This window comes from Sceloporus undulatus, chromosome 7, assembly GCF_019175285.1.
Source record: "Sceloporus undulatus isolate JIND9_A2432 ecotype Alabama chromosome 7, SceUnd_v1.1, whole genome shotgun sequence".
Taxonomy (NCBI): domain Eukaryota; kingdom Metazoa; phylum Chordata; class Lepidosauria; order Squamata; family Phrynosomatidae; genus Sceloporus; species Sceloporus undulatus.
The window spans coordinates 23,572,779-23,596,897 of NC_056528.1; the positions used below are offsets into that span (position 1 = coordinate 23,572,779).

General features: G+C 48.5%; 1 protein-coding gene across 1 annotated transcript; it reads right to left on the reverse strand.

The window, feature by feature from the left end:
* Window positions 1-3,844: 3,844 nt before the first annotated feature.
* Window positions 3,845-23,679, reverse strand: SLC5A5 (solute carrier family 5 member 5). Its single transcript, XM_042480508.1, has 16 exons — window positions 23,610-23,679; window positions 21,865-22,250; window positions 15,140-15,205; window positions 14,713-14,764; window positions 14,410-14,477; window positions 13,936-14,090; window positions 13,191-13,331; window positions 12,059-12,188; window positions 11,539-11,627; window positions 10,872-10,984; window positions 10,295-10,365; window positions 8,080-8,166; window positions 6,969-7,174; window positions 6,335-6,438; window positions 5,861-5,964; window positions 3,845-5,531 (listed from the first exon to the last, which is right to left on the reverse strand). The coding sequence occupies exons 2-16, from the start codon at window positions 22,237-22,239 to the stop codon at window positions 5,331-5,333; spliced, it is 1,962 nt and encodes a 653-aa protein (XP_042336442.1). The 5' UTR covers window positions 22,240-22,250; window positions 23,610-23,679; the 3' UTR covers window positions 3,845-5,330.
* Between the last annotated feature and the right edge of the window lie 440 nt (window positions 23,680-24,119).

Sequence of the window (24,119 nt, forward strand, 5' to 3'; positions counted from 1 at the left end):
CTGCTGTTTTCAGATGTGGCTGAGGATGCCCCCTTCACCTTAGTTCGCAGGGTTGGCGGCCCCATTGCGACCCACACTTCCCCATGGCACACTCCGGAGGATGTGCGTCACAAATTTACAGGCGGCGCCAGGGATGTCGTTCTTGCAGACCCCCACAGATTTTTTTTTAAAGAAAGCAAATGGCCAGAGTGAAGAGTACACTCTTTGTACATGGTATGTGCGTGCCATTGGGACATCCTTGTGGTGTGACTTTCCTCCCCATGATGATGCTGGGTTTGATCCTCCTGGGAGTTGGCAAGAATGTAGGTGCCCCATCCTCAGCCCCCAAAGTCTTTCTCATGACTGACTGCAGGGAGTGGTGCCAGGGCAACAGCCCATCGGGATCTAAAACGTCTGCGCGGAGACCCTGAGGCTCCTGGCCATCTGAGCCCTGGGCCGGGCCCTCGCTTCCCCTGCGTGATATCCATGGCTGCTGCACCTGTGTCTGCCAACTAGTTTTGCTCTCTGCAAGCACCCAGCGATTGGCACTAGCCCTGGCCACTCTTTCTGAAAGCAGACTTTGGTCATTGACATTGATGAGCCTTCGATGGCAGGATGGTGTTGAAGGTTTGTCTTCTTTTAAAAACACCTTTAAAGATCTCAACTAGATTTTAAAAACATCCTGTACAAAGCCGGCTCCAACTGATGGCAACCCTATGATTGGAGTGGCTTTTTAAAACAAGATTTGTTCTTCAGAGGCGGTTTGCCATGGCCTCTCTGTGAGGCAGAGAGAGTGGCTTCCCAAAGGTCGCCCGCTGCTGGATCTTTGTAGCTGAGCGGAGATTCGGACCCTGGTCCAGAGGAGTCCTAGTCCAGCATCCAAACCACCGCCATGCAAGCTCCAGCCTTCAAATGGACCTTGACTTATGGCAACCCTCTTCTTGGGTTTCCTTGGCCAGTTTTGTCCCACTGCAGCCTTCCTCTGAGGCTGAGAGAGTGGTTTTCCCAAAGCCATCCAGTTGGCTGAGTAGGAATTCGGTCCCTGGTCTGCTGGAGCGCTCAGAGGCTCTGTCCAGCACTCAGACCGCACTGACTCCATGCCAGGCTGACCTGCCTGCCAGGCAAACCATGGGTTATGTGTGGCTGCCTCTCTTCTCTGCCAAAGTGCTTCAAGCCTTGCATCTGCAGGGAGCCTATTTTTTCCCTTGAGAGGAAGCAGGTTTTTGGCATAGGCTGAAAAATAGTTTGTGAGATTGCAGCCTTGCAGCGTGCCTCTTTTGTGTGGTGTGAAATATTCTGGACTGTTGGCCACAGGAAAGGCAGGGAGCCATATCATGGATGGACAAAGGACCTAACCGCCATCTCTACCATCACATGGGGGGGGGTATTTTTTAACACACTCTAAAATGGAGAGCCTCAAATTCTTTGTGTGTGCATTTTGTGTGCCTTCAAGTTGTTTCCAACTTATGGGGAACTCTCAGGAAAACCGATCGTGGCGTTTTCTTGGCAAGTTTTTGGGGTTTGCCCTCGTCTTCCTCTGAGGCTGAGAGAGTGGGTTTCCCTGGCTGAGCTGGGATTTGAACCCTGGTCCCCAGAGTCCTAGTCCAACGCTCAAATCACTGCTTGAGTCAAAATACACAGCTTGTTCTCTGCCACATTTGCACAGTTTGATATTTTGGAAGCCAAATATGAACCTTCTGGATATTTCTTTGAACGAGCTTTTCCCTCCAGTTTGAAGGGGAAATTCTGGCAATCTCAACACGGTCTGTTTCTGAGCGAGGAAGGGTCTCCCTTTAAGGCAAATGTCTTACTTGAAGGGAAAGGGATTTTTGGACTCCAGCCCGGATTGTACCCATCCAAGGGAACAGGTGTGCATTCACAAGGCAAGTCTTGTGGCAAAGGGCAGGACCCCAGAGCCTTCAAGGGTCTCTGCCTCTCAATGATTCAGCAGCACATTAAATCCCCCACACTCCAAAAAAGAAGTTAAAACATGAACTGGCAGCAGCAGCAGCAATATTTGACCCTTGAAACAAAAGGGGGTTCAGGGATGCTCCACTTCATGTTCCCTGCCACTCCTTTCCCAACATTTCCCCCGTCTTAAGATATTCCAGGCCTTCCTCAGTCCTCACTGAGATCTTACTGTGGACATTTCATTGAATATATCTGTAAACCTTCGTTTGGCCTTGCTACTGTTAGATTGGAGTCTGGCCTCCATATTAAATTTTTCAAGACGGAGAGGAGAGGATGGAACAGCAGGCAAGCATCCCAATATGCCCCCCAAAACCTGTTCCTTGTATCCAAACGTCTCAGGGCAGCGTACAATTAGGTCAGTGTTAAAATTTCCCCAAAGTAGTTCCTTTTGCAAAGGCCAAGGAGGCCCTATGCTCCTTTTCCAGCAGAGTCCAAGGTGCATGTATCTCATAGCTAAATCTCCCAATGTATTTAAAACGTGTATGATGGGACATGTTCATTTTCTCTGAAAACACTTGCTTTTGCAACTGCTGCTCTGAGGCCTTTTAAGCCGCTGTGATGGGAAACCTGAGAGGATGGACCTTTATTTGGTGGCTGCTGGCAACAAGATCCAAAAAAGAGACCGGATGCCGGAAGGAGATGCAAAATTCCGCAGTGGCCACCGGAGGGCGCCAGCTGGCCAGGATCCCCTTCCGTTTGGGTTAATGGGGGAAGTTCCCATCCATCTTTCTGCACTGGAGAGATGAAAGAAGCTGGTTTGCATTCCTGGCTTTGTCCAAGACACAAACACACCGTCAGATGTGTGGAGGCTTTAACCGTGCGAAGCCCCTGCGTGGCCCTCGTGGCCAATTCCAAGTCTCCGATTCTGTCTTGTCTTGTTCCTGGTCATTAAAATGCCTGATGAACTTATCTTTTCCATCTGCCAGCCCTCAACAGAAGCCAGAAAGGTGTTTTCCTCCCTAAGGAAGAATTGGGAACAGGATTGTAGGGTTGGAGGAGTCCCAAGGGCATACTGATGCTAACTGGGGAATAAATCCTAGTACCAGCGCTTATTCTTGATGTAAATGGATGGTTATTGCAGTGCAAGACTGGCATCATAGAGCACATTCCTAGCTCCCATCGAGTCCCATAGGAAAGAACGTAAGATGGCAGCCAAGAGCTCCAGTTAATTCAGGAGGACTTCTTTCCTTCCTGAGCCTGAGTCACTGCAGTTCCTTCCTAACCTTTCTTTTCCTGCTAATCGATCTATCCATTCTTGAGCAACGGGGAAGAAGGTCATGAAAGAAAGCTTCGGGATAAATTAATGATCCAGCATCTTGTCTCTTTTCCAAAGCAGATAATGGGGAAATCGGGAAATACCCACCAAAGAGAGATGCCCCTGGTCCTCCTCCATTTGAACGAAGAAGCCAAGTTGGGCACACGGGGGGGGGGGGGTTTGCAGCACTTGGGGGTCCCTCCATGTAAACCCCAAAGTGGAAGTCAATAATGAATTCCTCCATTTTGGCCTCTGTCAGGGAAGGACTTTCTGCCTTTTGCCTCCAAAGGTTGCGCTATGGTGGACAGAGATGGGCCATTACTGTATAAGATTCAAGCCCTGATAAAGTAAAGCAGCTCCATTCAGCCCAGATCAATTTGAACGTTGCCTGATCTGACCGGATCTTGAATTGGATTCTCAGAGATCCAGATCTTCACGTTGTTGGAAATGAACCGGCCGCTATATAACCGTTCTCCCCATGATCCAAAGTGTATGAGATTTGCAGGCATAGGAGCTCCCTGGGAGGAGATGTATTGGAGCAAAACAACACCACGAGTTTTGTGCTTGTGTGCACATTTGTTTTTGAAAAGAAAGCAGAGCTACTAGCAGTTGTATTTCTTGGCAGAACTGGATGGAAACGGATGGGGTTTTATTTATTTATTTTAAAAAAATACCCCCCGAAAGAGGGTTAACAGCCTTACAGCAAAAAAACATAACAAAACAGCCTCTAAACATAGTAATGAGGAGGAAAATGAAGACTGAGGTTGCTCTGTGAGTCCAGAAGACCCTTTCCCCCAACCTGCTTCCCTCCAGACATCCCTGGACTACAAATCCCATAACCCTCAGACAGCAGAGGAACAGAAGGCCTAGAACCCAGTGCCATTCTGTGGGATTTGCAGCTGATCTCCAGAGTTGAGACACAGAGGATTTTTATACATTACAGTATTATGCTCTTTTAATCAGAGCTCTGTGGATTGAACTAGTTGCAAAATGAGTTATTTGTAACCAGAACTTTGGGCTGTTACTTTTTGGAGCCAACCGCTCTCTGAATCCCCTAGCCCACTTTCAGTCCCTTTTACAGTCACAGGAGGCTGTATACCTTGCAGTTACAGGGAACAGCAACAGTATATAGATTTATAGTTTACAGAAACAGCCTTACTGTTTCAACAGGATTTGTGTTGCAGATCAGTGGCTTGTAGCATTCTGGCATTTATTATTTTTTAAGTAACTAGAGGATGTTATTTTGAATACCGTAACTGGTTATTTTTAAGCAACAAGAAAGCAACGAAGTGTTTTAAAACACACGCACACATTTGGGGGATTGATTGGGGAGGGAACTGGGACCCTTCGCATGTAGTTTTGGCCCATCTTGCCCATTCCCAGAAGTCGCTTTTTAAAAACCCCGCAAAACCAAAGCCAGTTCTAAACACAAGCATTCCAACAAGTGCAGAGATCCTTCCCCAAAATGGTATTTACTTAACAGCTGCAGTGACTGAAGCCTCGAGTAACTTTGTCCCCTGAAATCATAACAATCTGTATTCAACTTCCACAATGACTGTTGGCCGGGGCTGATGGGATAGAGAATCTAAAACATTTGGGCCGGGATGGGAAAAGCTCTCTTAGAGATGTCCAAGCTATTCAGCCCCTTGCCCCACAACCATACCCAGAATCCTTTGAGGGAACGCCATGGCCTTTCAAACCAATGGCAATGGTGCCCCTTTTTAGACGATTGGGGGGGCACAGATTGTGGGGGGCACATGTGATCCCACTCCCTCGGGATCCGTTTCCAGGCATCATCTTTGGTGGGCAAGATAAAGGAGGAGAAAGGGGTTTGAGTCAAGTCGCTTTGTCTTTGGGGCTGCCCAGTTTCCAACTGGTTTTCCTTCCCCTCTTTTCCTCCAGAGCAGAGCCTCCAAAGGGTCCATGCCCTTCTGGACTTCTTCTGGCGCACCTTGGCTGAATGTCAGTGCCAGACGTGCCGCCCACCTTCCCAAAATTCACCAGGGCTGGGGGTACACCTCAATGGACGTCTGCCAGCCTCAGGTCAGCTGTCTTTGCCCTTTAACACCCCCCTTCCCATGTGGCACTGGTCAAGACGCATGAATGACCCACAGACTCCTCCATGCTACACATCTGTCTCTCTGAGGAGCTGGAAACAGCTGTGGTCCAAAGTGGTGCATGCACAGACGAACTCCTCCGAACCCTTGCTCACGGCCGCCTCTTCTTTCCCCAGCAAGGTCTTCTCCTCCACTGGAAACTTGGCTGGAACAAGGGAGACAGGACCGAAGGCCTTCTTCATCGGCAGTTCAGGGGAGCCTCCAGGGTTCTGGGGGAACAAAAATGGAGGAACAGGAGGTGTTAATGGCAATGCCATCCATGTTCTTGCCCCCAAACGGGAGGCTCTCAGTCCGCCAGGTTCCCATAAACATATTGCCAGGGATGGCAGAACGGCCTGGCGACACCAACCGTCAAAGGGCATCAAGGGGCTGGACTAACTGACTCTTGGGACCAATGACTCCATTGGTTTGGGCTCATCTCCAGCTTCCTCCCCTGGACTCAAGGTAGTGAGCATGGATGAGGTGGCCTTTGGCCTTCCATTTTGTTCATCCAGGAACCCCACCCCCCAATCCTTCTCCCCGAAAGTCCCTGCCGCACCTTGTCCAAGAGCTGTCTCAGCCCCTCTGGGGAAACAGAGGAGGTCTGCTTCATGACGTCCCACCACAAAACGCCAGGACGCGTTGTGCTCCTCTTGGAAGGCCCTGAAATTCAGACAGACCAAGAAAAAAAAATCCCATTAAGTGAGGAAAGGCGCCTGCGTGGAGCATGAGAGATGGCAGCCTACTTGCAAAATGGTGATCCAAAAAAGCACATCTGTGAAAGCACTCCTTTTGCCCTCCAGCATTTTTTGTGGGCACAAGACCTCCTTCCCCATGGATAGGCTTGCAAGAGCATGATTACCCCCCAAAGTGATACTCATTGGACACTCTTTGATGCAGTGATGCCTTCCTGATGCCCAGATTCTTAGGGATAATATTATTATAAGATTATGATAAGATCTTGGGATGAACCCGATTCAGTGGGTTTCAAAAATCTGTGATGGGTCCCTCCTGAATTGGCGTCTATGGTTACCTTTCAGGCAGCTGGCTAGGACCCCAAAGACGATGGTTGTGAGGGTCCCCAGGGCACCATAGTAGAGGTAGGAGATAGCATAGAAGTCGTCAGCCATGGCGGACCTGCAAAGGAAGTGATGTCGCAAGCTGGCACAGGAAGGGCTCCTGGCCAAGGCTGCACAGAACTGAGGGGGTGCCCCAGAAAAGCTGCAAGAGCCTTCCAGTTGCACCTCTAAGCCCCCCACCATTTATTACAGAGGCACACTGCGTTGTCTTCAAGGAGAGATTCAAAAACCTGTCCATCTCCCTTTTCTTCTGCAGTGGATAGGTTAAAAAAACCTCTAGTTTTTTCTCTATCTGAACTTATGAAGACGTTTCCTGGTGCGCGAGTCAAATTCTCCAAAACTGTGCATGTTTTCTGAGCACATTCCCCTAATATATTGCCTTGGGCATACTATTTACCCTAAAGCAAACATAGTGATATCTGCATTTTTCCCCTCAAGAATTTTTGAAAATAATCCATGTATCACAAACACCGAAGGATGAATGGCTTCCAGTTTGTGGATCAGTTTGGTTCATATTTTAAAAATGTCACATCTTTCATAGCAAAACGAGGGGCAGGATTCCCCCAGCACCTCCTTTCCCCATCTCACCTCTCTGAGGCACCTGAGACGTCCGGTGGGGGCAGCGGTCCGAACACGATAGTGCCGTTCACCCCCTCGGAGGCGTTGAACAAGGGGCAGAAGTTTCCGTAGGATGGGAGGACGCCCATAATGGCAGCGCTGGGTGGGTAGAGGGTGCCCCCGACGGCTACCCAGAAGGAGAGGGCAAAGCCGGCCCCCAGACCACAAAACACCCCCTGGAAGACAAGGACCAGGCTGAAGTCCTCACCAACAGCATAGGAGTCCCACGCGGCTAACCCTTCACAATGAAAAGCCAGGACATGTGTGGCCAAGCCACCCCAGGATGCGGTCAAGATGACCAATGTTATTTGCAAGGAAGAGCTGGGAGACTCTGCAGCCATTTGCTTTTGCCTCAGCTGACTGGGAAGGGCAAGAAACTCCATCTTCTGTTAATTGAGCATGAATGACTTTTGGACTTTGCACTCAGTTTGGAGCAATTTAAGTAAGAATAGCAATATCAGTTATTTGATATAGGCATCTACTTAGGGAAAACCCAGGCAGTTTAAGTAAGGGAAAAGCAGGAGGGGAGAAGAAACCAGGACATTTTAAAGCAGTGTGGAAAGTTGGATGGCAGATGATTAACTGGGACTTTCCCTGTCAAATGGGGACAGTTGGAGGGCATGGAAGTGAAGGAATGGACCGTTTCTTATGTATGTAAAAAATGTGCCATTTTAGGGAATTGCGTATCCTATGGGGAGGTTCCTAGCCCTTATCTAGGAAATGACGCAAAACATTGAGCCACCAGAGGCTAAGGACAAAATGGCACTTCCCTCCATTCTGATGCAAAATCCAGCAGCTGCACTGGCAATTCCACAACTATGGCAAAAGAGCACTTGGAGCATGAGAGTTGTCATCCCCAAGAGTAATTTTCAGGCTCTGCTTCCATCACTGCCAAGAATGCTCTGGATTTCTCACTGAGGCGGCTGCTTCACTTTCCCGCTCGCCCTGACCTCCTCCTTGCGTGCATTTGTGCGGTGTTCCTTGCAATTATTTTGCAAACGGCCACATTCATTTTTCCAGTTCATAGGGACATCAACCTCTCTCCCTGACAGCACACAAACATACAACACTTGGGACTTACCACCGTGTTGCAAATGGGAACGAACATCCCCAAGATGAAGGCGCCCAGGAGCGGACCACTGATGACCCCCATGACGGTGAAGGAGCCCTGGCACAGAGACAGAAGCACAAAGAGGGAAAGAAGATGCCCATTTAATGGGGTGGAGGAGAGAGGAATAAGCCCCCCAAGGCACACCACATGGCACTCTGGGAACCCAAAGTCCTATGGGGAAAAGCTTAGGCAGCCAAGTGCATTTAGCTAGAGAAGAGAACCCATCATCCAGACAGATTTTGTTCCTGGTCTTTTTTGGGTTTTATACTAAAGTACAACAAGGAGCCTTGGGGTTTAGGTTTTCTTGCTTGTTTGAAATAAATCAGGAGCCTTTGCAGCTCAAGAGTGGATAAAACAATACTTTAAACAAACAAGAAAAATGAAATAAAATGCATCCTAAAGCCACTAGGTGCACCCCACTGAAATGTGGTGAGAGAAAGGAGCGTGCCATCTGCATTAATTAGCTGCCCAGATTTGACAGTGGCAATGAGCTGCCCAGGAGGAGAGGATTTTGGGGTGCAATACAGATTGATAAGAGACTCCCCCCCCCATTCATGCAGAAGTAAAGTCTTGCTATGCGTGTCAGTTGAGCTTCTTCTGTTTGCATAAGTTAAGGTGATGATTCTTAAGATTCTTCTGTGTGTTGAAGTTAAGATGGTTCTTCCTCTGTGTGCACAAGTTAAGATTTTGCTCCTCTTTCAAAGACGGGTGGAGAACCTCTTGGTCAAAAGACCAAAGAGATAAGAATGGGCCAAGCATGAGAATCCGTGCCTCATTACCGGCTGCATTCTGTTCCCCAGTTACACCCAGAGATAGTAATGGGGCGGTGGCAGCGGCTGCGCTGGGAAATTCCAGCTTTGACTATTGCAATGCGATGCACGTGGGGCAGCCCTTGGAGACATGATAAGAACCCACAAAGCATTGCTGTTTCCCTTGAAACTCACCTGCGCTGCCTCATCCCTAACATGCAGAGAGAGAGAGTGAAATGTTGCCGATTTTATCACTATAACTTCCAGGCCTATTGGGTTTAATTACGCATAAATCTCAGAAAGGGGAGAAGCGTAGTTTGGGCGCAGGGATGTAAATGTTGATTTTTCCAATTCCAGTTTTGTTGTTCCATGTATCGAGAACAACAAAACAGGTTTTTGCTCCATAGCTTCCCCTGCAATGACAGGGAACTGTGCAGCTTCTGTACAAAAGTTGCACAGCTTGCCCAGAAAACTATGTCGCTTCTCAGAAACTGCGTGGCTTTGGCACAGAAACCAAAACCGGTGAAGAAGGAAATTGCCCTGCATTCAAAGTGGCAAAGGCTGCCTCCACACTGCAGAAGCAATTACTGTAATAATAATAATAGTTTTTATTTATAAACCGCTTTTCTGTGATGATCAAAGCGGTGTACAAATTAAAAAAATTGATTTGGACACCCCTTTAATCGCCATGGCTAAATGCTGTCTGGAATTCTGGGAATTGTGGTTTTGTGAGACGTTTAGCCTTCTCTGCCAGAGAGCTCTGGTGGCCCACCCAAACTACACACAAATTTATTGATAGTTTCCTTTAATGCCCAGATTCCTACCATTGCAATAACTGAAAGCTTCACTTTAGAAACACAGATCCCACAAAAAGGGGAGAATGTGAATGATTGCCATTGTCTCACTCTCTGCAGGAGGAGGCTTTTTAGGGAGCATTTCCCAGATGGAAACCCAGGACTTTTCTGTGGCCAAACAACATCACAGAGTGGTCAAGAGGGCAAAGGTTTCTAATGAGGAGGAGCAGAGAAGCCAGGAGGCTGCGGCAGGGAAGGGTAAGAGCCTGGCCCTTAATGGAGCGCAAAGCGTCTTTTCACTTTGAAATTCATTTTCAGACTTTAAAGTGAACTGAGGACCAAGGAGGGGGAAAGTGGGAGGAAGAGAGAGAAACCAGGGCATTACAAAAAGCAGTTGGAAATTAATTGGGGCTCTCCCTGCCAAACTGGGCAAAGGAGTGGGATTTCTTTGGGGTGTCACAGTTCTTGCTGGAAGGAAAATACCCCCAGTTTGTCTCCCCAATAGCCAGTTCCCATAGCAAGGCAGAACAAGGCTGAAAACAAAACAATGGGAATAAAACCAGCTGTGTGCTTCTCCCTTTAAAGAAGGAATTGGGAGGGAGGTCCTCCTTGGCACAATCCCTTCACCCAGAAGAGCCTTACCTGGAGCACTCCTCCGCCTAGCAAGGACGACAAAGCCGCAACTGTGATGCATGACGTGCCATAGATCAGTGCTAGGAGAAGCAGAAAAGATGCCATTTATTTCCTTTCTCAGCTGGGAACAGAGGGCGTTTTTGATGCACAGTGTCCTAAATGGTTTGAGAACAGGAGTCTGGAGCCTGTCCAGAACTGGAGATGCCCAGCGGAGGCCCTGTTGCATGTCAGGTTGGTGAGCACCCAAGGTGAGGCCTTCTTGGCAGCTGCCCTTTGGTTATAGTGGGACTCCTGGACATTTTGGCAGTGGGCATCTGCATTAATGGGGTTGGGACACATATCCTGCGGAAACCCCCTTCTGACTCCATCAGTCTCCCCAGGGAAATCAGGTCCCAATGAGGGTCTAAGACTAGAACAATTCACATGGCCTTTGGACTTTCAAGCTGGATTTAGGACTGATTTATATGCTGGTGGTCATTGTTAGGGGAAAGTAGACTGGTGGAAGGACTGGCCAAAGTTTCAGGAAGTTAGTTATTTCCCATTCCTTTTGTTTTGCAAATGCGGTCCAATTGAACTCAGTACTCACAGAGGCCCTTGGAGATGAGGGTGAGTTTCCGGGGAGAGAGGTTGGGGAGGTTGGGCTTGATCAGGTCCTCCACCGTGACGGCGGCCATGGCGTTGATGCTGGTGGATGCCGTGCTGCAAGGAGAAGGAAGGCCACATACTGGTCAGTAATGGCCCTCGAGGGTCACCCCCACGGCAGGCCCTGCTGAGGAAGGCAGGATGTCTTCTCCAAGCAGGACTGGGACCCATGCTCATAGGAAGCCCTGGTGAGGTGTGACTGCCAATTAATAGCTGAGATACCTGTGAGGCAGCTTCCTGTCCAAGACACCCTTTTGATTCAGAACCATGAGGTCTAGGAAGGGTGGAAGTGTATAGGTCACTGACAGAGCTGCTGGCTTGCATGCAAAAGGAGTCCTGGGTCCAATGACCAGCATCAGCTCCAGGGAAAGGAGATGGGAGGGGAAACTAGGGAGCCACGGCTGCTGGTCAGTGCGGCCAAAACGGAGCCAGACTCTGACTTTCTATCAGGACAGCTGAGGTTCCTGGAGGAGCAGCTCCAACCACAGGAGAAATGAAATAGGGCTGGAGTTCATTTTTATTCTGATCTGGACAGGAGACATAGACTCGCCCAAGTGCCTACTCTGCAGGGATGGGTGGCGGGTGGAGGGATGAATGGCGTTTGCACTGACCTGAGGGTCCCACTGTAGGCACATGCCAGGAAGAGGCCAGGAACCCCGGGATACCTCTCAAAGATGTCCAAGACCAAGTATGGCATGTACTGCAGGGAAGGGTATTAGAAAAAGGAGAAGGAGAAAATAATTCAGTTTCTGTATGTTGGCCATGATAGCAAGCGTGGTGCAGCGGTCTGTACCCGACTACAATTCTGGGGACCAGGGTTCGATTCCCTGCTTGTCCATGGGTGACCTTGGGAAAGTAACACTCTCTCAGACTCTGGGGAAGGCAATGGCAAACCTCCAAACAACTCTTGGCCAAAATAAAACACCCCACGATGGGTTCGCCTTAGGGTTGCCTTGAAGGCACACAACAACATGTGTTGTTGCTCCCATTTCTTCACCTTGATCTCTTGCCGCTTCTCCACCTTAAACTATTTCTTATCCTGCCCCAAAACTTATTTCTTTTCCCCAACTGCCTCAACCTCTGGCCAGTAAAACAGGGCTTGTCCCCACAGAGCCCCCCAGGGAAAACTACCTGGTCAGGCGCAGAGATGTATCCGGCCAGGAGAGGGTCGCAGTCCTTGTAGAGCGCAAACATCACAATGCCACAACCCACGGCGGAGGAGACGATGACAAAGAGGCCCAGCTGGTTGACCAGGAGAGCTCTGGAGAGGAGTGGAAGAGGAAGGGTGAGTGGGTTTGTGATGATCCCTGGGGTCTAAGCTGCCATACAGCCACCCTGTTCTTGGCCCTTATCCCCAGGGGATCCCTTTAATTTCCCCTAGAGTCTCCTGGGTCTCTGTTCCCATTCCCTGCTGAGCTGAATGAGACAAAGGCTTTCTTTGTTCAGAGGGATTTGCCTTTGTCTTCTCTGAGGCCGAGAGAGTATGACTTGCCCACAGTCACCCAGTGAGTTTCATGGCCAAGATGGGAGTCATACCCTGGTCTCCAGAGTCGTATTCCAACGCTCAAACCATGCCACGATGCTGGCTCCTTTGCAGATGTGGGTTCCTGCCCCAGAATGGCGCAGAGGGACCTGTGGGTTCTTGCCCCAAGGTCCCTCTGCGCCATTCCGTAAGACGGAGCTGCCGGCCAAACCCAGTCTGGTGCCGATAGCGCTTGGCCCCAGGGCTCAGGGTGGGGAAGGAAAACTCTCCTCACAGGGCTGGGGGTTATCAGGGTCAGCGAGGAACATGGCTTAAGTCTATAGGCTCAGGTGGAGGGATGGGAAAACCCAAGGAGCCCGGCTGGTCTGGCGTGTCTCCCTGCCGCTCTGGCGCAGCCGCCCAGATAACCAAAAGAAAAGAGTGAAGGAAGAGAAGAAAAAGACAGACCTGGCCACTGATTAAGAACAAAACAAAAGGCACGACCCTAAAGCACCTTGGCTTTCCCTGGCCGATCTGTGCCTCTCCTTTCATCTCTTTTTGCAGGGCTGTTTGCAGCCATTTCTGGGCTGGTCTGGACTGGGCCTGGGTTGACCAAGGTTGGTCAATGTTCCGTTTTTTAAAACTTCCTCGTCTGAACAAGTTTTGCAAAGAAAACCCCACAACAGGTTCGCCTCAAGGCCACCGTAAGTTGGAAATGACTTGAAGGCACACATTTGGCACAACACTGTACAAAAGAAGGCGCACATACACACATGCCCGGCTTCTCTCTGCCCGACTCACAGCTTGGCTTCTTTCTCGGTCTTGCAAGCCACATAGCGCTGGACCTGGGCCTGGTTCACGCCATACATGGAAAGCCAGACCAGCGTCCCGCCAAAAACGAAGGTCCAGAAGGTGTAGCGGCTGCGCGGATCCGGGTTGAAGCTGCAAGGATTTTGTGCAGGGAAGACAGAAAGACAGAGAGGGAGAAAAGAGATCATTCAGATATCATGTCAGTCAAACAGGGTTGCTCCCATAATACCTATCACACTATTACTATTATTTGCAAAAAGTGGGGGAAAAATACAGATAAAAGCACATGCAGAGACCTAAGTGAAAATAAAAACCAGTTAGTCTTAAAGGTGCTATCATTAAATTCCTCCCTTCCCTTCCCACTTTTTAAGCAAAAGCCTAGAAGTAGTTCTTGTTAAAATGCAGTTATCTATTTAAAGCAGAGGCCCTTGAAATCCCTTCCGCCCCACGATCCTTGAAACCAATGTGTTAAAATGGCAAGAGACCAGGATCTCTTTGTCCTGCCTTACAGGGTTGTCACCAGATCTCACAAGTCTCCCATTAGACGTTTGGAGGGCAACTTTGCTTTGAACTTCCAGTAGCCAGCATGGGAGGATTATGGGATTGGTAGTTACTTTCCCCACCCAAAAAACTCTGGCTCCAAACCTCTCAGCGATGGCTGTGTAATGGAAACTCGCTGGATGCTATAGGAAGGGTCAAGGGAGACAAAGCAAAGAATAAACCCACAGCAACGTACTCGGCCAGGTTGATCCTGGAGCTGTTTTGGGCGATGGCCAGAACCTGGCCCGGCCCTCCGGCCATGAGCGTCCCTTGGACCAAGATGGCCACAAAGCCAGAGAGCATGACGAAAACCTGGAAGACGTCCGTCCAGACGACAGCCTTCATCCCGCCCTGAAAGACAGGTAAAGAGAGTCTGAGTAACAGAGGTTCAGCAGAAAGGATGGGGAGTTTGCCTCGTGGGCCGCTGTCAAAGGATCCTCCATTACGGGAGCAGTCTACCTCTCTGGAGTCTGTGGTTCTGAATCTATGCTTAGGATCACTTTAGTCACGTTTGCTTCTCCCTCAAAAGCTACACAGAATCTGAGGGACTCCATCAACCGAGAACATGTCCCTGAGTTTGAGTGTTTTCCTCTTCCCTCCCCAGCTGCCTTTCCTTTTGTGTTGTGCCTTTTTATATTCCTAGAAGAGGAAGAACCCAAAATATACTCACAATGGTGGTATAAAATGTGCAGATGACACCAGTAGAGAGGAGAGAAGCCCAGATATCCAGCCCGGTCACTAGAAGAAAAGCGAATAGAATTAGATTTCAGTTTTAGTAGGCAATATATGACGATAAAGGTTTGATTAAACTATTCTGAGTTCAATGGGCATTTATTCAGAGCCAGTGTCTACATCCTGGACATCTAAAAGGATCCACCAGCAACTTCTCTCACTGGACCCCGATGGGCTTACTCATGAGCAAGTGTGGGCCGGAATTGTGCAGACGTTTTGCACAACCAAAAGCAGGACGTACCTTGGTTGAGGATCAAAGCTGGTGCGTAGATCACAATCCCTGTATACAGCATCTGTATGGACAGAGGGAAAATGGAGAGCATCTTCAAGGGCTTTGAGAGAAAGGGCTGTCTTGTGACCCAGTTGCAAAGCCTGTTTTAACTGAGGAAATTTCCCAGTTTGATCCCTGGCATCTCCAGGTCAAGCTGGGAGAGATTAGCGCCTGCCAGTTTGTGCAGGGTATATGAATATCGTGATTGGAAAACGCTAACAAAGGTTTGGTCTTCTGTGGGCTTTGGATTTGGTTGTGTTTTGCTGAATAGCCAATATGCCTGCCCCTGGAAATGTTTCCTATACACAGTTTTCAGTCTTCCCATTCAAACTGCACCATTCTTGGGGACCTTGAGGACTAAGGTCCTGCTTTAGCTTCCTATCTCAAATGGACTCACCGTGGCCAAAACGTACTGGATTGTCCCGCAGAGACGGACTTTCTTGGAGAATCTCAGCTCCAGGTACTGCCAAGAGAAGATTGGAGGAAAGGACCTGAATAAGGATAGCAGGGCAGGTCTGCTTGGAGAAGAGGGAGAGGGGGCATGAGAGCCATCTTTAAATATCTAAAAGGTTGTCACTTAGAAAATGGAGCAAGGCGGTTATTATTAACCCATGGCAGCAGCTTGGACTATATGGCCCTTGAGGAGCCTTCCGTTTCTATGACTCTAAAGACTTTACATAGCAGGCACCTGTGGAAAACAGAGAAGATGGCTCCATCCCACCCCACTGGACAAAGCACCTTGAAACTGTGGAAAAGACTAGGGTGACCCCCTGAGTTGGAAAGGAAAGAGTTAGCTCTGGAAGGATTTGTTTTCTTCCCCGTGTCCTGATTTATTTGGTTATCGTAGCTAATATCTCTCTAAAAGTAGCTTTCCCAGGCTTTGGGGTTGCCATCTTCCCATTGCACCAGCAGGAATGTGCTGCTTCTAGGGAGTAAACGCCGCTCGACGTAACGCAATGTCCTTCCAAACTGCCACGTTCTGGAGGAGACATCGGCAGGCCTCCATAAGCGTTTCCGAAGCGGCCATGGAAAAACCAACACCCGCCGTCCCCAGGAGGCTGTCTCTCTCTCTGAGGAATGGAAAAGTGTTGTAGAGGAATCTGCAGAATAAGCTTGGAGGAAAACAGGAGGTCCCTTCCTGCCTGGTGGATGGGAGCACCGCAGGACAGGCTTTGGACCAGGCACAAATCTAACTTTGATATTTGGAGAGCCGTCCAAAGGCTGCCACCATCCCTGTCCCCTGCAAGGAACCGCAGCGTCAATCCAACGGGTCCAAGGTCCTGAGCGTCTGGACCAGACCATGCTGGGACCAGAACAAGAGACCCAGCTGCTTCCCTGCCCTCCGAACCCTTTGGCCTGAAATTCCTGGACAAAAACCACGGGGCAGACTTTGCACCCAGCTAGGCTGCCCTGGCGGCCTGCTCCGTTCCTCCTCCAAACACTCCTCTCTGTTTATTTTTGTCATGCACTAGTTTCCCCCCATTAAACACCCTACTGTGTTGACCCTGCTTTATTCAACAGTGGAAGGTTGAGCTCTGCAGCAAAAAGGCTGTGCACTACTTGAGGACGCAGGAGGGGAAACTGGCAGAGCCTCCATCCTCACCTTCAGCAATCGGACCGTGGCCCAAACGCTCTCAAGATGTTCCCCTGAATGCCCTGGCAAGCACCAGGTTTCCCTCCCTTTAGATACATAGAGGCTACTTCTCTGTTGACCTAAGACCAAGTTCCCAGATTTGGCCTCTCAGTAATGCCCAGTGTAACCAGAAGAGCTCTCCAAGCCAAGCTATTGAAGCAGAGTTGGAACTGAAAGCCAAGGTTGCAGAGCAGGTTGGACTAGTTGACCCTTGGGATCCCCTTCCAGTTCAGTGATTCTGTCAAAGAACGCAAGAAGAGGCTCTCTGGGTCGGATGCTGTCCAGAGTGGTTCCTTGCAAGATCCGCATCGGCCAAAGCAGAGGCGTCCAAGACCCAGCAAGCAATGGCTTGTGATCGTGTGTCTGAATGAGGGTTGCAAAGCATATTTGGCAATATTTGAATGATCAATCGAAAAGGGGCTTCCTAAATGGCAAGAAACCCTGACAAGGACAGACAGGAATCTTGCAGCTTAAGGTGTATTATATATACACACACAAAACCTTGTTTAAAATATTTTAATGTGTGTGCACACCTTCAAGTCACCTGTTGGCTTAAATTTTGTAGTGTTTTCTTAGGGAAGGAATCCTCAGAGGTGGTTTTGGCAGTTCCTTCTCCTGAGATGTAGCCTCCAGCAGATGGCATTTGCTGGCAGCCTCTCATCCAAGGAATAGCCAGGGCTGACTCTGCTTTGCTTCCGAGACCAGACTAGATTTGGTGCCCGTAAGGTATTTAATAGGACTATGTATTTAATATGGGCCAGTGCGGTGTAGTGGTTTGGGCGTTGGACTAGGAGACTGGGAGACCAGGGTTCGAATCCCGGCAATGTCAAAACCTCTCTGCAGAAACTTGCCAAGAAAGCCCTATGATAGGGTGACCATAAGTCAGAAACAATTTGAAAGTACACAACAACAATCTGCATAATGAAAGCCTTCAATTTCAAATCTGCTTAATGTTTTTTCTTTTAACTTTTGCGTCATTTACCATTTTAATAGTATTTTGTTTTAATCTTATCCTGTAAGCTGCTTTGGGTCCCATCCTGAGAGAAAGACAGGATATACACATGTGGTATTTTTGCACAGAAAGCCAAATATTCGGTACAGAAAGCAAGTTTCCTGTTAAGAAAAGAACGTTAAAAAGAAAAGAAGTCCTGAACTGACTTTCTCGAGTGGAGATGCAAATGGCAAAATTATTTCTTCTTCTTTATGAAGACAAAAATGAAAGAACGCAGAGGCTCTGCCAAGAATTTGTCTCTTCTCCTTTTGAGGAAAACAATAACACAGCCGCAGCTGTCCAGGATGGAATGGATTCCTTTGCCCGCTGTGCCAAGATGCCAGGCAGATGGGCCTTGTAGTCCTTGTTAAGAAGTTGTAGGGTGGGGTCGCATCTGCACCTGCAGAAATAATCTGCTTTGACACCACTTTATCTGCCATGGCTCCATGCCACGATCTGTAGTTTGTTGTGGCCCCAGAGCTCTCTGACAGAGAAGGCTAAATGGCTCACGAAACTACAGATCCCAGAATGTCATAGCATGGAGCCATAGCAGCTAAAGTGGCATCAAACTGCATTACTTCTGCCGCGTGGATAAAGCCATAGCTCTGTTAGTTTGGGTCAGTATGCAAAGGGATCTCTTGGCACTTTTGAGACAAATGGAGAGAACAAGTTTTCATAGACTGAGTCTTCCTCATCAGATGCATGGCTTTCCGTCCATTAAATCAGTGGGACGTTTGCCGCCATGTTGACACAAGGGCTCTAGTTGGGACGCTTGCAGATCGCAGGCCCCTGGTTTTATTGCCCCCCCCCCCCCCGTGTGTTGGTTTGTTTGCAAATGACAGAGGGGCATTGCTGTTTCTTGCCAACAACACCAACAAAATAAGAAACCCTGAAATTTGGGGGGGGGGGGATCACCCAAAACAACAACACAACCACATCCAGCAGGGAGAAAGATTTTGAAATTACTCATTCTTGTGTGAGAGAATGGAATAAGAGGCATTTTTATTTCCTAAATCGGACCCATTTGGGAATGAAGGGTCCTCCTTCAGTCAGGTGGAAAGTCCTTCAGGGCTCCAAGAGGAAAGGGGCTTTTGTTCCGCATCATCTTTCCCATGCCACTCGCCGGTTGCTCCAGCCTACGTCAACCTACGGCAGCCCTCCAGAGTCTCTGCTCCTCATGTCATCTGCCCCAGACTACTAGTCATCCGTGGGGCTTCGCCTCTTTAGAAAGCCTTTGGTGGCACTCCAGGGCACCTGCTTCAGTGACCAAACAAAAGCAAAGGCCACTCGAACTCAGCACTCCATCGTTGGCTGTTCTCAGAGAGGCAACCAGGAGACACATCTCAAGTTAAAGGGCCCAAATCTGAGGGCCATGGGAGAGGGAAAGCAGCTGCTTTTTCACCTTGGATTTGCCTTTCAGTGAGTGGGAAGGAACCTCAAAGGTCGTCCATACGAAGCTGCTGTTGGAAATAGCCCAGGAACTGCTATGAATGCAAAAGCACAGCCTCCAACGAACCCAATTTGGAGGGACCGTCCCAATTAATCCTCAACCATCCCACTTTCTTTTTCAGCTGCTTTAAAAATGTCTTGGTTTCTCTTTCCTTGCTCATTCCCCTTTTGTCCTCCACTTACTTCAGTTACTGCAAACTGAATGTGAAGTGCAAAAGCACTTTGCAGTCAATTTACTCAGTGGAGGAAGAGGAGAAGAGGGGCAGGATCTTGCCCTTCCTAGTTGGCTCAGGCAAACTGCTGTTGTTGTGGGCCTTCAAGTCATTCTGACTTTTGTTGTTGGTTGTTGTTGTTGTGTGCCTTCAAGTCATTTCCAACTTATGGTGACTCTAAAGTGAGCCTCTCCTGGGGTTTTCTTGGCAAGATTTGTTCGGAGGGGGTTTGCCCTTGCCCTCCTGAGAGGCTGAGAGAATGTGACTTGTCCAAAGTCACCCAGTGGATTCCACTGAGAAAATCAAAACTACAAGCATATTATACATTTCAGTGTGGTAATAATCACACAGCATCCTATCCCTGCATTGACTCTGGGTCACTTCTTAGGTTGCGTCCTTGAGCATGCGTACTAACAAAACCTAGTCACACAAGGCTTGTCATCCCGTACTATTCATTATTTTAATCATTTAAGTCCAATTAGCATGGTAACCCTATAGCCCCGGAGGTGGGTTTTTGCCTAGTGGCATCTATCAACTTCGGGTGGTTTTAGGCAGACGGCTCCAGCCAGCTTCCCTTATCTGTGCCTTCCACTAAGTTGAGCATTCCTCCCTGAGTTGTTTTGTGGCTCCAGTCAGGGCCATTTCAGCACAACAACCCCTTCTCCTTGGGCCTTGCTAGGGGAAAGGCGATCCTGCCTGCTTTATCAACACTGGCAAACTTTTGTTCTTCATTGTTGTCGTTTCCGACTTATGGCAATCCTAAGGCAAACTTATCATAGGGTTTCTTAGCAAGTTTCCTTTGAGGGGGATTTCCTTTGTCCTCCCTGAGGCTGAGAGAGTGTGACACAACCCAAAGTCACCCAGTGGGTTTCGTGGCCAAGTCAAGAATCAAACTCTGGCCTCCAAAGTCATTATCTGGCACTCAGACCACTACGCCACACCAGCTTTCCTCTCCACGGCATTAAAGAATTCGAAACAGAAATTCAGAACTAGATAGATCAATGGTCAGAGATGGTTTCTTGTGTTCTTGTGCTCATAATAACTAGCAAATATGGCTGGTGGGCAACAGCCTCGCATTGGATGCCAGACTGGCTAGCAGTGGCCCTTTCCAGGTCAATGAGGTGAGGAATCCCATGTCAGGCTTCAGCAAGTTTCAAAGCACTCTATGGAAACCTGAGATGGATGTCAACAGCTGGATAGACCCAAACGTTTGTTGTTATTCCTGAGCAAGTTGGTTGTTGTTAGCCGCTTTCCAGTCCTCTTCGACCCTTGGGACCCCATGAATGAGAGACCCCCAAGTCCTCCTGTCTTCAGCCATCCTGCTCAGGTCTTTCAGATTCATGGCTGTGTCTTCTTTAATGGACTCCATCCACCTCCATCTTTCCCTCCTGCCTTCCACATTTCCAAGCATTATCACCTTTTCTGCTGAATCCTGTCTTCTCATGATATGGCCAAGATCGATAGCCTCCGTTTTCTTGCAGGCTCAAGTCTACAAAAACTCATGCAACCGACTCCTCTCTTTCAGTGAGCCTCCAAGGCACTGCAAGGTCCCTTTTCCAGACTGATATGCCTGTGTCTTGGAAGCCTCCGTTCAGCTATCTTCACTCCTTGCTTTGCTCTCAGACCCATTGGCATCTGTAGGTCTCTCCTCCAGCACCACATTTGATTCTCTTCCTTCCCGCTTTCTTCAGTGTCCAGCTACCACAGCCGTACGGAGGGATGGGAAATCCGATGGGTTGTACCGTCCTAAGTTTCATTTCAGAGAAGAGTACCAGGATGGTTATAAAAGAACAGTCTCTGGACACTTACTGAGCCAAGAAACCCCAAATAGGCCAAACTCACTTCATTGGTTTGAAAAATAAATACTGGTGCATGGGCATCTAAGATCCCTCCAGCCAAAGGAGGCACGCCATGTGGGAAATCCTTTTTCTCTGGCGCAACAATCGGGGACCATATCAAAGTCGCCAAATCAGCAGCATTTGTTTGCTGGGCAACATCTGGTCTGGCAGGACTGATTTGAAAGGCCAAAGAGGGCTTGTTTGCTCTTTCAGTTGTAGATAGGCTAGAAAAATTTCCTTATCCTGTCATCCATTATCAGCAGGAGAAAGATAGGACTCCCAGCGCCTTTCGCACGTGGAGCCGTCTGCCCACAGATGCTGCAGGTCACCTCGCCGTTCGTGCGTTTGGACGGCCTTTAGAATAAAGTTATAAGGTATAACAGAACCATGCAACCCTCCAGATGTTGCAGATAGTCTGCAAACCCCATCGTCCCCAAGTAGCATGGTCAGCGGTCAGAGCGGCAGTCAAACAAGACCCAAGGGGCTAAAGCAGCCTGGCAGGTTTGCAAGAAGGTTTGTGCCAAAAGGAAAAAAGGTGAGTTTTGAGGAAGGATGAAGAAAGGGAAGAAGGAGGAAGGGGTCACTTTTGCAGAGGCATCCTGAGATGCCTTCCTCATATTGGGGCACAACTCTTGATTCCTTTAATTGATTATATTCTGCCTTTCTCCCCGGAATTAGGCTTCCAAAACAGTTTAAGAAATTATTAATGGTTCCACATTTGGCTCTTATGCAGCTACGGATACAAGAGCCAGCATGGGACAGGGGTTTGAGTGTTGGACTACGACTCTGGAGACCAGGGTCAGGCATATAAATTCTGGGTGGCCTTGTGCAAATCACACTCTCTCAGCCTCAGGGGACAGCAATGGCAACCCCCTCTGAAGGAACCTGCCGAGAAACCCCCATGAGAGGCTTGCCATGGGTCCCAAATGACTTGGGGGCAGACAGTGGTGTTGGTCTACAAGGGTGCAGGGCGTGTGCCGCCATCCCTCTCCCATTTACCTCGTAAGTGCTGGTCAGTCCCAGGCGGTAGAAGACGGGGAGGAAGAGGTAGGCGGTCAGCAGGGTGTTGAGGAGCTGGCCCAGGCACATCCAGAGGAACTTCATGCCATAGCGATAGGCCTCGGCTGGCACCCCCAGGACCTGGATGGCTGACATGAAGCTGGCCGAGAGCGAGAGGCCAACAGGGATGGCGGACATCTGCCGGCCACCTGTGAAGAAGTCCTCGGAGGTCTTCTGGCCGCCTTTGGCCAGCGCATAGAAGAGGCCGATGCTGGTGGAGACCAGGAGCATGAGGCCAAAGACCCCATAGTCCCACAGGCTGAAGGTCAGCATCTCCGCCTTGAAGGACTCCAAGGGGCCTCCGCTGGCAGACATTTTGGGAAGGTCTGGGGAGGAAGAGAGAAAGAGAAAGGGAGCATTGTTAAGCCACAGCCATCTCCAAGACCATTGTGGCATGAAATGGGTAAAAGGAACAATATGGAGGAAATCCATAGACGAAAACGCAAAGGAAGAACGAAAACATGGGCCCCAACCCAGTATCCATATAGGTGTCGTTTATCTGAGAACATTTTCTATCAATTCCTGGTGCGATCAGAGACTTTTTATACCAGCTCCCCAAGTTGGTTTCTGCATCACATAATGGCTCTGGAGACTAGGGTTCGCATTCCCACTCAGCCGTGGACTCCGCACAAGTCACACTCTCTCAGCCTCAGTGGGAGGCAAAGGCAAACACCCTCTGAACACATAATAATAATAATAATAATAATAATAATAATAATAATAATATCTTACCAAGAAAACCCTGTGATCGGTTTGCCTTAGAGTCGCTATAAGTCAGAAGCACCACTGAGACACACAACATCATTGTCAAAAAGCCAAGAAGAACCAGGACAACATCTCTTAACTTTTCAGTCAGAGTGGATGCACCTTTTGTTATACTACTACACTACTATTGGGCAGTTTATTTATACACAATATGGCATGTAAGAATATAGAATTTATCGTATGTGTTCCAATCTATCTTCCTTTAAAAAAAGGAAACCCTAAACAATTCTGCCTTAGATATTAAAAACTATTCTTTTTTTAAAAAAAGAAATAAATTAAGAAGCTGCCAGAAACAACCAGCAAAATACAGAAGAGGGAGAGTATTCAAACACTCTCTTTCTTCCTTAATTTTTCTTATTGAAGAAGAAATAATAAAGCAACTACTGATCCTGTAACACAAAATAGATAATAATCACCATATGCTAAAAAAGTAAATTAAGACTAAGTCCCAAAGCCTATATATTCAGAATAGAGATTGGACCCATTAAATGAATGCGTCGACTCACCGTCTGATAGCTGATTCAATAAGTTTACTCTAGTTGGCTCCAACTAATATTTCTGCCATTGTAACACAATACCCTCCATTAAGATAAAGCAATACCTAAATTAGTTTGAGAGCAAACAACTAATTTACTTCAGTACAAAGCCATTGCGAAGAATAAAAAGTATCTCAATGGGACGAGATGAAAATTTCCATAGGGGGTTAAAACACATCATACCCACATATCCATATTAAAATATTAAAACGGCAAAAGAAAAACAGTGACACATTAAGTACCTGAGCAAGAATTATTCTTTTGATGTTTGAAATGGACTTGTTAAGCATTAGACTAACTAAGAGAGATCGAGAGAAAAGGATAACAAGCTCATTTAAGAACATCGCTCCAAAAGACAAGACAAGAAAAGAAAGGGAACTGTACCCCAAAAGGCTGATCGCTCCAAGTTTTCCTCCTGGGACTGAAAGAGAGGCTGAGACTCCGATGGAGAGGAGCAAAGGACAAAGTGTTTAGGAGGTTTGGAAACACACTCCTATTCCTGCTGCCAATGCAGACAACTGTGGATGCCCAGCCCTCCCCAAGGAAGGCAGGTCTTCCCAAAGTGTCAAAAAGGTACCGTACTTCTCTCCTGCGCCTTGGCACTACCTGGCACTACCGCATGGCAAGGCCCCTTATGAAGCCGGCCAAAGGGGTGTTGCTCTTTTTTGGGAGGCCCAGAGGGCCGTCCGGCTGCCTTTCCCCCTTCTGCCGTGTGTGTGTGTGTGTGTGTGTGTGTGTGTGTGTGTGTCTTGGGTTGTGCACAGATTGTGTGCCAGCAGCAGCACCCTTGGAAGGCAAGGAGGGAGGCTGAGTAAGGTACCAGGAAACAGGTGAACACTCTGGGTTTTCTGCAGAAGGAAGTGGCTCTTGGCCTTTCTCCTCCATCGATGCCTT